This window comes from Emydura macquarii, unplaced genomic scaffold (assembly GCF_026122565.2).
Source record: "Emydura macquarii macquarii isolate MOO-44397 ecotype Brisbane River unplaced genomic scaffold, CSIRO-AGI_Emac_v2 contig_1230, whole genome shotgun sequence".
Classification (NCBI taxonomy): domain Eukaryota; kingdom Metazoa; phylum Chordata; order Testudines; family Chelidae; genus Emydura; species Emydura macquarii.
Window position 1 is genome coordinate 7,805,173 of NW_027131367.1, and position 14,305 is coordinate 7,819,477.

Genomic DNA, 14,305 nt, shown 5'->3' on the forward strand with positions numbered 1-14,305 from the left:
GAGCTCCTTGTAGGCTCAATTTCCCCAAAATCTGCACTTTGGAGGAACAGATTATTTTGAATTTTGGAAAAACTCGTCCTCCATCTCGCTTTATACTCAATTTTAGGCCAATTGTGTTAGTCCATTCAGATGTATAACTAACATGAAGAGTTCAAAATACTTGAAAGTACCCTATGCAAAAAAAAACAACAGAGGCTTTGGGTTAGTGGGACTAGTGATCCATAGCATTTCACTGGACTTCTTCCTTTCTCTTAAGCATTCATTAGACATTGGTGGGGTGGTTCATTAAAACAAAAAAATAACCAAAACAACATCTGGTTAAATTACTGGTTAAAAATCCCTTTCTCCTTCTCATTGCTCAGCCTTTAGGCTGCTATCTCTTGTGATGTCCTAATTTCATGAGTGTTCCAGTTATCAGGAAGTGGACAAGACCTGAATTTTTAAAGTTAAAAAGCAAAACAAAACAAAAAACAGATTATACCTCTTTCTTCATATTTTATATAGAAAAAAAGGAGCAGAAACCTAATTTTTTCCTTTACCACACACTTTAAACAAGAAACAAAAACAAGTAATTGATCTCCATAGTCGATGATAAAATAGAAAAGTTGAAATCAAATCACTCATGTCAAACATTCTTGTTAGTTTTTTAATTGTAGATGTACTTATAAAACACAATCCCTCTTTGCAAGTTGGTGTTTTTTGTTTTTGGCATGTTACATTAATCAGTTCAATCTTAAAAAAGAAAGCCCCAAAAATCTTTAATGGAAGCTGTATTCAAATAATATTTGTTACAACAAAAATATACAGAACACAGACAATACAAAAATATTTGGAAACAGATGTCACAACATGTTACCTTGCGAATATTGTTTGTTCCCCTAGCCCTTGATGGTGAAACATCATTTGTTCGGCATTTTTAAGGCAGACTTATATTGTTTGGTGCTCTGTGGCTAACACTTGGAAGAGGCATTAGCACTGATGATGAAAGTAAAAGAAAATCAAGCTGCATAAATCTAGCTTTATTTGCAAACTAAACAGACTCTGTGGGGAGTTAGGATACATTTGGTGACTAATGTGTCTACTAAACTCATTGGAAATTAATGTATTTTTGCTGCATAAATCAAGCCAGTGGAATTTTTCATGTCCTGTGTTGTAAAGTGCTCAGCAATATATATATGCTGTATTGGCTTTTTAAAGAATCTCATTAGGGAGCTTTTCCCCATTAAAAACCAAAGATTAATGATGACATTAAAAATACATTTACCTTTAAACCAGTTTGTTTTTGTTTCACGAGATTTATTCTTTTAGTGAAAAGATGAATACATTGCCTTCATCTTCAACCAGTTCTCAGTGTCCGTGTCTGTGCTGTGGAGTGTGTTTAAAGTAGGAGTTGTTGAGCTACATCACTCAGTACCCTAAAGCTGTCACTTTTGAAAAGAAAAAGAATTATAATTGTAAGAGAGACCAAAACCAAAACTTCAAATCTATTGGCCTTTGACTTACTAGTTCCGAACCTGCCCCAATGGCGTCAGATCTGGTTTATAGTTCAGGTAAAAGCAAAGAGTGGGATATTAAGAAACTCTTAAATAAGTGAGGAGCTCAAGTCCCATGAAAATCAATAGGATTTGGGCTCCTAACTTACTTAAGTGCTTTTGAAAATCCAGCCCAAACTCTTATAAGAATAAAATGTTGCCACAAAATCATGGAAGTTTTAGGAGGTCTATTGACTTTGTGAGATGGCCACACTATTTTGGGACCAAGCATAGGATTCCATCTGTAGTATACAAATTGAAACCCAAATTCTCCAGTCTAAAAACCAGAAGCAATCTGATCCATTGGACAGAGCATGGTTCTGGGAGATAGGATCCCTGAGTTTTTGTCCTAGTTCTGACAAAGGTTCACTTTGTCACCTTGTACAAGTCGTAACTCCCCTGGTCTCAGTTTCCTCATTTATAAAATTAGATAAAATACTTATTTATTTCAATCTAAGCAAGTAGTGAAGATTCATAAATATTTGTAGTATGCTATGTAAGTGCTAAGTATTATTACTGGCTGACTGGGAAAAGGATATGAAATGCCTAGTTAAAGATTAAGCAAAAGTTAAAAGTTTTTTTTCCCCTCCTCAGCCCATATTTAGGGGTTATTTCTGTGACCTCCTATCCCATCCTTCCTTATCTGGCTTCTTCCTTTATTTAATATTACTGATGTGTGCAAAAACTGTCTCTGGATCCAAGTATCTACGAATAAGAGATGCAACTTGCAGCTCCCACTGACTATGCACTCATCTTTTCATTCTCGGTGGCCTTTTTTTTTTTTGGCCACTACAGGTATTCATTTCTTTTTTTTTTGGTTCCCATGAGAAGGAGCCATCAACATGGAGTTTTGAGTAAAAGCAGCTGCCAGCATCAGTCTCTGAAATGACCAGCAGGTGTCCCTCTAGGAGCAGTGTTCCCAGATTCTGAATCAGTGTTCATTACCCTTCCTGTCTGGTTTCTCCCAAAACCCAATATTGGATAAACTATCCTATACTGTAACTCTGCTGCAATTCAATATTGACAATGGAAATAGCTCTTCCAGGTTCACCACATCTCTTTCTTTTCATCATGAAAAACTTGTGCAAGGACACTAGCACAAGAAACTTGCTATAAAATATACACCACTTACAAGTGCTTTCATGTTGATCATAACAATTCCACTCTCTCTCTCTTTCTTTGACATCAAGTCTCTGTAAGGTCCAATATATTCACATTTTGTTGAACTACATAATGTGAGATTCTGGCAGCAGCTGAATTTAAAAAAAAAATAAATCAATTCATTATGTAAATTACTCCTCCACAACCAGATAAGAGCCACTATAAGTCCCAATTCATCCACAAAAGACTGGGGAAGAATAATGTTAAGGCTCTGACATAAACCAGCAACCGCAAGGACATCTGGAGGTGAAAGAGAAAATCTGTCCTCTGTTCACTCATTGGTGCTGCAATACCCTGGCACAATGGAGTGAATTTAAAAGAGAGCATAATTGAGATTGATAGATTTTTTACATTATTTTAAAGAGCTTGTGCACTTTATTTGATATTTTTAATGGTCAATATTAAACAGTTTTTAAAAGAGGAAAAAAACGTCTCAGCTCAGCTGCCTTGTATTGCCCTTGGTCTCTCAGCTAGTAATATCAAGCACAGATTTAGTGTATTGCCTTGCCTTTGTGTGAGGTGGGTGGATGAATTTCACCCTTAATATATTGGAATATAAAACATTCGATTTATTCATCTGTACGTGTGAATTTAGTGCTGGTTTAAGGTGCCAGTTTAGCTGATGCCTGGGATTGGTTGGTGGAACCCACCCAAGCAATGAAAGGCCTGCTTCTTCAGATGAGAGAGGGAACAACAGAACAGAGAAATCAATAGATCCCCAGGAAAACAATAATGCACAAAAAAGGGGGATTGGAAGGCAGGTTACAAGGTCAAAATGAAGGATCCAAGAAGCTGTTGGACACCCTCCAAAGAACTCTGCTCAGATGAATGAATGGATGAGGGACTAGAATAAAATCCCACAGTCGAAGAGAATTCCCCCCAACCAACTTCATCATCCTGGACCGATGGATGGCCATCTTGGCCAGGGCCAGGATGGAAAAGGATGACAGATGAGGAGGAGACTGGTGGCCTTGAAATTTAAAGTCCATTATTAAGCCATGGAACAGGTAGAGTAGGGTCAGAGGCATTTGTAGAAACAGGCCCTCAAGGCTAATTCTACACTTCTTTTAGTGAGGTCAATAGGAATTTTGCTAACATGCAAGCTGCAGGGTAGAGCCTTCAATTATCTAGCATGGATAATATATTGATTTCCCCCTCCTCTCTCTAATTCAAATACTGACATATGGAGGAGCTGAGATGGGATGTAAAATAGTCTCTGCATCACCAAAGATCCATCTAGCAGCACTTTTCTACAATGAGCCTGCATTCTTCATAACAGTAACTCAGAGGGGCAGTTGACACACCTTTCTACAGAGGTCTGGACAGAGATTTTCAGAGGGAGAGTGTACCCTGGAAAGGAGGCTCCATGGGAGTTTGCATGTAAACTCCTTCCCATTTGGTACCTTCCAAAAGCAAAAATTGGCCCTTCAGAAGCAATTTTCATGAGGTTTAAAGGAAGGCAGGTTGAAATTTTTCCATAGAATTTTTCTGATGGAAAATTAAGTTTTTGACCCAACTCTTTTAGTGAGAAAGTGTCTGCTTTCCACAAAATTAAAAAAAAAAATGTTGGAAAACCAAAAACATTTTCCAGTTTTTGGCCACAAAAATTATTTTCTTTGTTTTGAAGTTTCGGCTAAAAATTTTCTGGTTTTTGTTGTATTGATGAAAAGTCACTTTTTCTTTTGAAAACTTCAACGAAAACTTTTTTTCATTTTTATCACAATCTTCCATGTGGAAACTGCCCCCATTTTCTGACCAGCTCTAGTTTAAAGGCACCTCTGAAAGGTATGGTTTAGCAATATCCAGAGAAGGTAATTGAAGCAGGGATGTCCTCCTCCTTCAATCTGAACAGTGTTTTTAGCAATTAATTATCTAATCTGTAGCTATTCCTCTCTCCCTGCTTTCCCACCCCCTCAAGGATGCTGTCTCTAATCATTATGAGACACAAAGTGGGTGAGATGATATTTTTATTTACCTCACCCATCTTGTCTCTCTAATATCCTGCAACCAACACAGCTACTACTGCACTGCATCTATCATTATGAAGTACACAGACTTGTGGGGGAATGATCCCTGACCTGGAACACTGGATCCAAACTCTTGCACATGTGTTTGTTTAGAGCTGGATCTGAACTGCAGGGATAAAATGGCACTTGGAATTGGACCCATACCAAAGAAACCCACACGTGCTCCCGAACTACAAGCCTTGCTTGAAGCATGGTCCTATGAACAATGCATTAGACTAAGGGGAAAAATTTTGTTGCTGTTGCAATTAACTTAAAAAACTTTCATATATTGTGAATGAAGAAGGGAAAAGGAAAGTTTCCTTTACAGATAAAGCTCATATAATACCCTGAAAACAGATGGGGAGAAACCCTGACTCCAATTTAGTCAATGGGAGGTTTGCAATTGACTTCAGTGGAACCAGACATTACCAATGGAGAGTGTTTTATAGAAAGCAGCAGAGATTAAAATGACGGATGAAGAACATCACTGAGTTAACGCTTGGGAGGAGGTCACAGCCCTCAGCACTGCAGCAGGAGGCACTGGGCATCATCTACACGGGCAAGAGAGTAAAGCTCAAAAATGAAGAAAGATGTTACTGAAAGATGAACAAAACTCACTGTTGTAGTGACAGTGAGATTGATTCTAAACTGTGCCCAAATCATCTAACTATGTGATCTTGTCTTTGGCAGAGATTAGGAAGCCACCTGCTAGGGTTTCAGGCCTGGTGACTTTGAAATAGGAGAGACAGATCTCAGGAGACAATGTCAGGATGCAGGTAGGGGAATTACAAGCCTTGTAAATAGAGCTAGTCAAAAACTGTCCATCAAAACTTTTTTTTTTTTAAAAAAAGGAAAAAAAACTGAAAAAGACTCCCACAAAAATGGAGCATTTTTTGGCCCTCTCAGCTTGTGATTTAGAAGCCATGTCCCCTACCCATATCTTCTGGGATGGGTGAAATTCACCCCTATGCACAGGACCAACTAGATCTATGCTCTGCTCATGTCTCACCTAAGTCCCCAGTATCTGTCTTAGGTGAGATTTAAATGATGCATAGGCCTCCTGCTAGCCCGCTGCACAAGAGTGAATTTCACACTATGCACACACACCTTGTTTGTATTATCAAGGGCATCTATGTAAGATAGAAGATATGCTTAAGTCATGATGAAATTCTATGGCCTGTGTTATAATGGTCACACTGGATGATCTGATGGTCTTTTCTGGCCTTAAAACCTATGAGAATACAGAAGGGGCAGAGGAATTACAGGCAACCTACAAAAGTGTAAATCCTACACCTTCCCGGACTGTTTTTTTTCCTACTATGCAATTAGCTATCGACAGTGAAATGTGAAATAATGTAAGCACCTTACTAGAAATTTGTGCTTAAAGCATGGCCCATGCTACAAAGGATTTTAAATGGTCTCTCTGGTCTATATAAGCATGGTGAGTCATGCTACTAGGCCTTTTTGTTTTACAAACTGTACTGTAAACAGTTAGGGGGGTCTAAAACCTATGGTCTAGCTACACTAGGCAAAAAGGCATTGCAACAAACTGTTGCTGATCCCTGAACATCCATTGCCTAGGCAAGACTTTGTGTCCACACACAACAGTTATCCCCAGTGTTTTACAAGCTTCGGTCATACCAGCCAAGCCAGGGATGACACACTTAGGTAGGGAACTAGTTCCAAATAAATCCTGGTGTAACTCCGCTGACTTTGGTGGATAAACTTGGCCCCTAGCATATTGAATGGTTTGTAGCATGGTTTTATAGCCCGCATACTCTTCGTCTACATTGGTGAGGGAAATCACGTCCACACTCTTCTAGCAAGAGCCAAGTTTCAGCAAACTCTGCCAGAGAAGTTCTGACACTCTTTCCAAACTTATTGCAGACAGGGTGTTAGACCACAGACAGCCAGAAAGAAAGGGCAGAATAAAACAACCTGATTGTCAACCAATATAAAAAACAACTGAATGTGAGCAAAATCCTAAACTTCCCCCTCCCAGAAAAGAAAACCCAGCCACATTATTTACCACAACTAGTTGAGAAAATCAAGTGAAACATGCACTGTTGGTAACGCCCACCTCTGACAGGTTGTCCTGTCTCAAGCAGCCACTTTCTACTATTCCCAATGTTTCTAGTGCAATTTTGTTTGATGGTTAGTTAAAGATCAATCCTTACCATGACGCATGACCAAGTTTTGCTGTCCCCTTTGGAAGTTGCTTAAGACAGTTTAAACTATAGACTAAATATTTAAATAACCATTCAAGTAATAAGACAATGGCAGTGGCACGGCTGAACAGTCAAACTCAACCATTAAAACCAAATTCAAGTGGCCTTGCAAGCATCCCTTGAGTCTTTAGTTAGTAAAAGTGAAGCTTGTTTTTCTTTTACTGTTCAGTTAAACACAGGAGTTTCATAAACCAGTTGGTCACGGATCCAGCATGACCTGGAAAAATTTAAATGACCCAAACTAAACATCGGCATGTGCACTAATAAACGGAGTGATAAATGCCCAATTACAAACACAAGGTTGATCTTGCAGGCTTTCCTCATGGGAGTAGCCACAATGGATAGGCTGCAGGATTGGGTCCCAATTGAGTGTTAACAGAATCTGTATGACCCACACCCAAACTTCTCTCAGGCCAGTTCTGTTGTTAGGCTTTAGCTTCAATCATCTTCTTCAGCACACAGTACAGTCAGACAGAAAGGATGTCATACGTTTCCTTAACTTGGGCATTTTCAGAAGACCATTTACTTATTCCCTAATTGTCATATAAAAATAAATCCTCAGTTTCTATTCATTTAACATAGCTGGCAGATGGAAAAGTCTTTTGCTCTCCAGAGTTCTCTGTCCCAGGCTTCAAGGAGGTGGAGGTAGCTTCAGATCCAACAGAGTGTAGGCGAAAACATTCCAGAAGATGGCGAACAATACAAAGATGACATAAATAAAAATAAAGATCCACCATAAGGACTGGTCTTGGAGTCTCTGCTCATAGTTCCTTAGGATGACCACACCCAATGTGATTCCAACCAGCACCCCACCCAAGTGGGCAACGAAACTTGGGTGTGGACATGGAGGGTAAGCAGATGGATGGAACCGCAGCCAAACAGCCCTTCCAAATTCAAAGCTCACTGGAATAGAGAGAAAGAAAAAAAAAATAAGCCCCTTGTCCATCTCAATCCTTCTCTGCCTCCACTTGGGGCTCCTTCACGTCAATGACTGGAGAACTGCATGTGCTGTTTCATAAACATCTCTTTCCATCTCATGGATAGCGCAGAGTTCGCTGCCTTTCCAAACAGAGAGAAACTGCACTACACTATAAGCAAAGGGGAAGTGATAGACCAGTTTTGGTCAATCAGCTCACTGTACATCAGACATAAGACATGTAACTTCAGTGCTGGCAAACAGTGTAAAGTGCTCTTTTATTTTCTATATTTGTCCGGGTGTTTCCTAGGGCTGCTGTTGATTTCCTGCTGGCTAGGACTCTCTACTATTCATTGAATACTGATCACGTGTTCACTACTGTATGCAACATAGACATAGAGCACAAGGATAATCTTAGCAAGCAACAGGCACTGCAGCCCAAGCGATCTCATATGTATGCCAGACAGAGAGTTACCCTTCATGCAGTTATTGTAATGACAGGGTTTCTTGTTTTGTTTAGTTAATATGCTGTGTGAGCCAGGCAAGGTGGCTGTTAGTCAATCATTGATAAGCCTGGCAGCAGAAACATGGCTGGAAGAGGAACTTGCATGTGGGTTTTGGTTTTCCTTAAAGATTGGGCAGAATCAAATCCTCAGCTCTGTACGGCCCCAAACTTTGTGGGAGTTCAGAAACAGATCTAGATCAGAAATTCTCAGCTCTAAATTCTTCTGGTTGCTTTTTGTGAAAATAGGAAAACATTTTTGGTAGAATTTTTTCTTCTTTTAAATCCCCCTCTCAGTGGCCGTCCCTCGCCTCCTCCTCTTCACTTGGTCCAGTCAGCACATGACATATCTTTTCTCTCCCCAGCTCTCTCCCTAGTCAGACACAACAGATCACCTCTGTACTCCTATTTCACTTGATGTAGACACAGTGGAGAATGAAAACAAACACAGGGATGGATTTAAGCGGCAGGCTACAACTTTATTCAACTTAACACACAGGAGGGGCACAACCCACCCATACTCTCTTCTTTCAAGCAGTTTAAATTGGTTCCAGTGCAGGGATTCCAGGACGCCTACCATATAACCCATAACTTGGGGCAGTCTCTCCTTAGCTTAACCATAGGACTCAACTCGCTCTTCTGAGTCCTACCATGCACACACACCACCGCGAGGGGGACTGAGGATACTAAAAAGGGGGAATTCAGGCTACAAAGACCATAAGGACTTCCCCTATTCTATAAGCACAAAGTCCACCAGTAAAATCCCATGTCTTTTACTTCTGGGAACCATGCCTTTTATCCTGTTAATCACATTGGAAACCAGCCACAAGTTGTGACGAACTAGCATCCTTACCACGGATTGTCACGAATTACTAAATTCTGTTCCTATTTAACTCTACTGTACTTCCAGGGTGTTGCAAAGAAGATGAAAAATTCCCCAGGCCTCCGTTAATTTGGCCCCTATGGGAAAACAAAATTCCTTCCTGACCCCCGAAACAGGCAATCGGTTGCACCCACAGCATCTGCAAAACACAGCTCTAAAGCCTTTAGTACAGGGTGAGGAGGGTGGGGTTGCTGGAAAGGAGCAAGAAGAGGCTCCATGTGGCCCGGACAAGGATTTAAATTAGTGAAAGAGGATGGTGAGGGATCCCCCTTTCCTCCTCAAGAGAGCTAAGGAGTGGCTAGAGACTCTGAAGCATCTCCTCAGTGTGTGTACTCCTTCCCTGGTCAACTGGGGCTACCCCAATCGCCACCAGCCCCATTGAATTTCCCACCCAGTGAGGCATTTTGGGTGGCATTTCCCACATTCCACAAGCAAATGCTCCTCTAATTGCTTGTGCTTTTCCACAAAGGTTGCTGGTTTCTCGGAAATAAAACACAAACTCAAATATTTCAACATTGAACTTAGAAACCTTAGAGAGAAGCCTCTCTTTCTTTATGTCACTTGTCTGAATCAGACATAGGTCTGCAATGACCAAAAACATCTATCAATAATCTATGCAAGATGAATTGACTGACCTTGTCCAGTTGCTAGAGGATAACACTACCACAGTCAGTTTCCTCGCTGGCAGTTTCATCAGGAAAGCCAGGACCCAAGTCAGGGGAGAACAAATCTCTTACCCCTAGAGGTAACCCTTCCAGATCTGTGTTCAGACACATGGGCCAGGAGATACAGAAATACTTGCATTGCTGCTGCTGGCTCTGGTGTACTTGTTCTGCGCATTCAGGTTTCAGAGCCTGCTACATTCACTTTTTTTTTTTTTTTTTTTTTTTTTAATTACAAAAATGGAAATGTAAAAATCTCAACCGGAATCCTAGAAATAAGTTTTGAAGTCTAAGAATGCCTCTCACACAACCTCTCATTTAGATTTTTCTCTGCCACTTAGTCCTAATTCAAAAAGAAATTCTGACTTACCATTTATAATTTCTTTGTGATTCCAGCCACCTGCACTGCCTCAGGCACTGAGGACAGATTGAAAGCAGTTGGGCCTATACAGGATCAAGCCCTTATGTTGTAGGGTACTTTACCTGCAGTTCTGTTGGTTACTTATAGATGGCACAAGAGCAATGATTTATAGCACTAGTGATACAGGCCCATTCTTGCTTCTAAACCCATGTCTCTACACTACAGCAGAACAGCTATGGTGCTACAGCTGTGCCACTGTAGTACAGATGCTTCCTACATCGATGAAAAGAATTCTTCCAAATGCTCATGTTTAGCATTTGAATCCAGATTCTGCATTCCAGAGTGATCAGGTTTTTGCTGTCGTGAATTCCGGCTGCTGGTTCCCAGGTACAGAGCCAAATTACCCTGGGTTTAACATGACCACGAATGACAACGGTAAACAAAACTGGATTATGCGCACACCAAACATATTACAATACTTACTACAGATCAAGACAACAGCCATGCGCAGCAGCTTGAATTGGCACTTCATTCCAGACCAGTTCTGGAAAAGGAGACAACAAAAACAAAATTATGCTGGGTACAATTTATGCACTTTTTTATGCCCTGGGAATCTGAAAATCTAGATACTTGCTGAACATCAAGAAGTCTGATCTCGTCCCATATGTATAATGGGAACACACTAGCTCTGCTCCAATTAGTGCTGCCCTTGCCACACTCCCAAGAGTTCTTGACTCACCCGGCCAAAAGCAGAGACACATGAAATTGAGGATTAGCTTTCACAAGTAAATTGAATCCTTCACTCTGCAGCATTACTGGCCAGAAGACGAAAATGTGAAAGCACAGTAAATCCATAGAACTGGGAATCCTATTTAATCCCTCCGCATCACATGGGCTTTAAACTTCTATTCCTTTTTTCACGCTCTTAATCCTAGATGGATGTTTACAGGTCAGCTATGCTGGGTGTGAGGGAGGGCCCTGGGGGGGTAAGGGCAGGTTATCCCAGAAGTTTGAGATTATATTGGAAATGATAAGAAGGGGCAACTAGAATTAGAAATGTAGTGCAATCAACTGTGTGTGTGGCGGGGTGGTGGTGGTGGGGGGGGGGGGGTCAGGGACATTGTTGAACACAGACTGAAGACTCAAAGCTGTAAATTTGGAAAAAACATGTCACAGGTCTATTTTTGTGGGTGTGACCTCAAAGTTTGGGAGCTTAGCAAAGAGAGAAGGGTTTGGAGTGGGGGGTTGGGAGGGCAGAGAGAATGTAATTAATTAACCCTTACATCATCTCACCAACGCTTTAAGTGGTTAGGTTCTGTATGAAAGGCAGACGCACCCTTGCTTCCTCCAGCTGAACTAGGGGAGAAGAACGTTCTTGGGTAATCAGAGCGGCATTAACAAGTATTGAAAACAATGAGGTACCAAAATATTTCTCCCTCTTTAAAATGATATATTTTTCCCCCTATCATTTCCTTTTCATCCAAACAGTACAGTAAGGAGCTTGGAAACATCAGCATCCCTTTACTTTTTCCAAGCAGGAAATCTGAATGACCTTGCACCTTTCTCTTGAGCTAAAACACATCAGAGGATCAATAGCCCAGCACTGATATTATCTGCCTAAAGGAATCTTGCTACAGTGTTTGCAGTGCTCAAGATTTAAAGGACGAACTCAGGTCTTGAGGAAAAAGGTTAGACAAAATATTCAGGGCTTAATTACTAGGCCTGGTCAAAAATGGTCCATCTAAACTACTTTTCAACAGAAAATTGGGTTTTTGATTTATTTTTTGCAGAAAGTATCTGCTTTGTATGGAAAGTTTTGATTTTTAATTAAAAAAAAGCCAAAATCCTGAAAACAGAAAACTTTACAGCCCAAAACTTTTTAGTTGTTGTTTCTAGATGAAAAATCAAAACTTTCTAGAGGGGAAAAAAAAAATCCATTTCCCGACCAGCTTTATTAAAAACACAGATCATTTAAGTTATGGCCCACAATAAATGCATGGGAGTTTAATCCTTTTTCTTGTCCTCTTAGTGCAAACATGTAGATACCGAGTAAAAAGTGCCTTAGAAATACCATAGAAGGATATGTGAATTAGACAGGCCATTGAAACAAATGCGTCTTGGAGGCACCTTACTGGCATAATGAAAAGCCCTAGTTTAATAGGCCTAGTTGATTTTTTTTTTTTGATTAAAGACAAATGTTTCTCAAATTATTAAATATTTAGTAAACTTTTACTAAATTTTGCCAGCCACAGGGGGTGCTTAGTTTGGTTAAGATCAATTCTAAAACCAGGGAGAAGGTGCAACTAACTTCAGAACATGAGCAGTGTCTTTAAAGCTGTCATTAAAGGAGGGAAGTTTCCCTCCCACTATAGTCTCCCTATTCCCCCCACTGCCTTTACTACTTGTCTCATGACTAAAAAGTCCTGTGCTGAAGCAAACCCATCTTTAAGAGGTTTTCCATCTCTAAGAATTTCAGGCATCCCACTATTTCCTTGAGAGACCCATTCTATGTAACCAGCTTCTCTCAGCAATCTTGGAAAATAGCTTACAGCCAGAATACAGTAATCTTGCCTTGATTCTGCAAAGACTTAAGTGCATGCTTAACTGTACATACTGTAGGCCTGATCCAAAGCCCACTGAGATCAATGGAATGCTCCTTTTGACCTCAGAAGATTTTTGGTTTCAAAGGGACTACTCAGAGTGCACAAAATTAGGCACAAGGAAGGGTCACGGCCTGCATCTGTTCTCTTTCTTTATGGACTTGAGGGCTGATCCTGTGAACATCCGACTGCCCTCAACTCTCATTGTTAGTGGTGGGAGCTACGGGTGCTCAGCATCTAGTGGAATGTAGTAATGTAAACACTGGAATGTAGTCATTGTATGACGGTAGAGCCAAAAGGCCCTAACCAGAAGCCCGTCCTGCGAGGTGCTGCACAAACAGGCAGTAAAGAAATAGAACGGCGGCAATGGTCCAAGATGGCACACAAGGATTGCCACACTGGGCCACACTTGTGGTCCATGTAGACCAGTATCCTGTCTGCGACAGCGGCCAGTGCCACATTTGTGCTAAGCACCAGAGAAAGGCTGGTAAGGAGCCTAGGGTAACAGAAGCAACAACTACCAGAGCCTGACAAGCAAGTGTTTGTTTATAAAATAAATAGCTGAATAAATCATTGCACTTGTTTGGTCCCTTCCACACAGAAATCTCCAAGGGCCTTACAAATGTGTATGAATAAAGCCCCACAGCACCCTGGGGAGTTAGGAAAGATTATGCTCATTTAACAGATGAGGAAGCCGAAGCCAAAAGGGTAAAAGTGATTTGAACAGCAAGTCCATGGCAGAGCTGGGTCTAAGCTCCCATTATAGTGCTTTACCCTCTGGACCAACCTTTCCCTCTTAAAATAAATCATTCATCTTTGATGAATCTTTGCCAGGCAATGCATATAAATATCTTCTCATTAAAGCACATGTACAGCCCTTAAGGGATTCTTCGTGGAAACAGGTTAAAAAATTCCTGTGGGGGAGACAAGAGCTCACACAAACATATTGGAATCAGGTGGCATTAAAATTATTTGTATTTTTACCCAAATTGAAGGGTAATATGCAGGCCATCATTCACAAACTATATGGCCAGGGAGTGGGATTACAGCACACATGACACGTGGCTATATTCCTGCCTCATCCCCAAACACATTTACACGACTAGAATGTGCATCTGGCCAAGTGGCAGGAGGCAAGCGAAGGAGCAGGCTAAAGTCTTGGTTCACCATGCCTTTCACATGTAGGCACTGCAAGCAGGACTGCTGCGTACCATGTTTTGGTGGCTGTCCCTTCTGCTAAGCAATCTGTAGAGCTCCCACTAGCTCAAAAGCTGAGAAGGAGAGCTACTAACCTGCACTACCAGCTGCAGAGGAGGAGTTGGTGACTCTGCTGTACATGCAGAGACGGCAACAGCTCAGTAATGCAAACAAAATTTATACAAGGGGAAAAGAGTTTAAAAACTGGAGATGAAAAATCAATGGTATATGTGAACAGTGTATATATATTCATACTG

General features: G+C 40.8%; 1 protein-coding gene across 1 annotated transcript in view; it reads right to left on the minus strand.

The window, feature by feature from the left end:
- Positions 1-5,540: 5,540 nt before the first annotated feature.
- The window catches only part of RHBDL3 (rhomboid like 3), a 51,500-nt gene continuing 42,735 nt past the window's right edge, over positions 5,541-14,305 (minus strand). The window contains exons 6-7 of the mRNA XM_067547812.1: positions 10,735-10,795; positions 5,541-7,830 (exon numbers count right to left, since the gene is read on the minus strand). Coding sequence (XP_067403913.1) covers positions 7,559-7,830; positions 10,735-10,795 — 333 coding nt within the window. The 3' untranslated portion in view covers positions 5,541-7,558. The remainder of the gene's footprint in view (positions 7,831-10,734; positions 10,796-14,305) is intronic.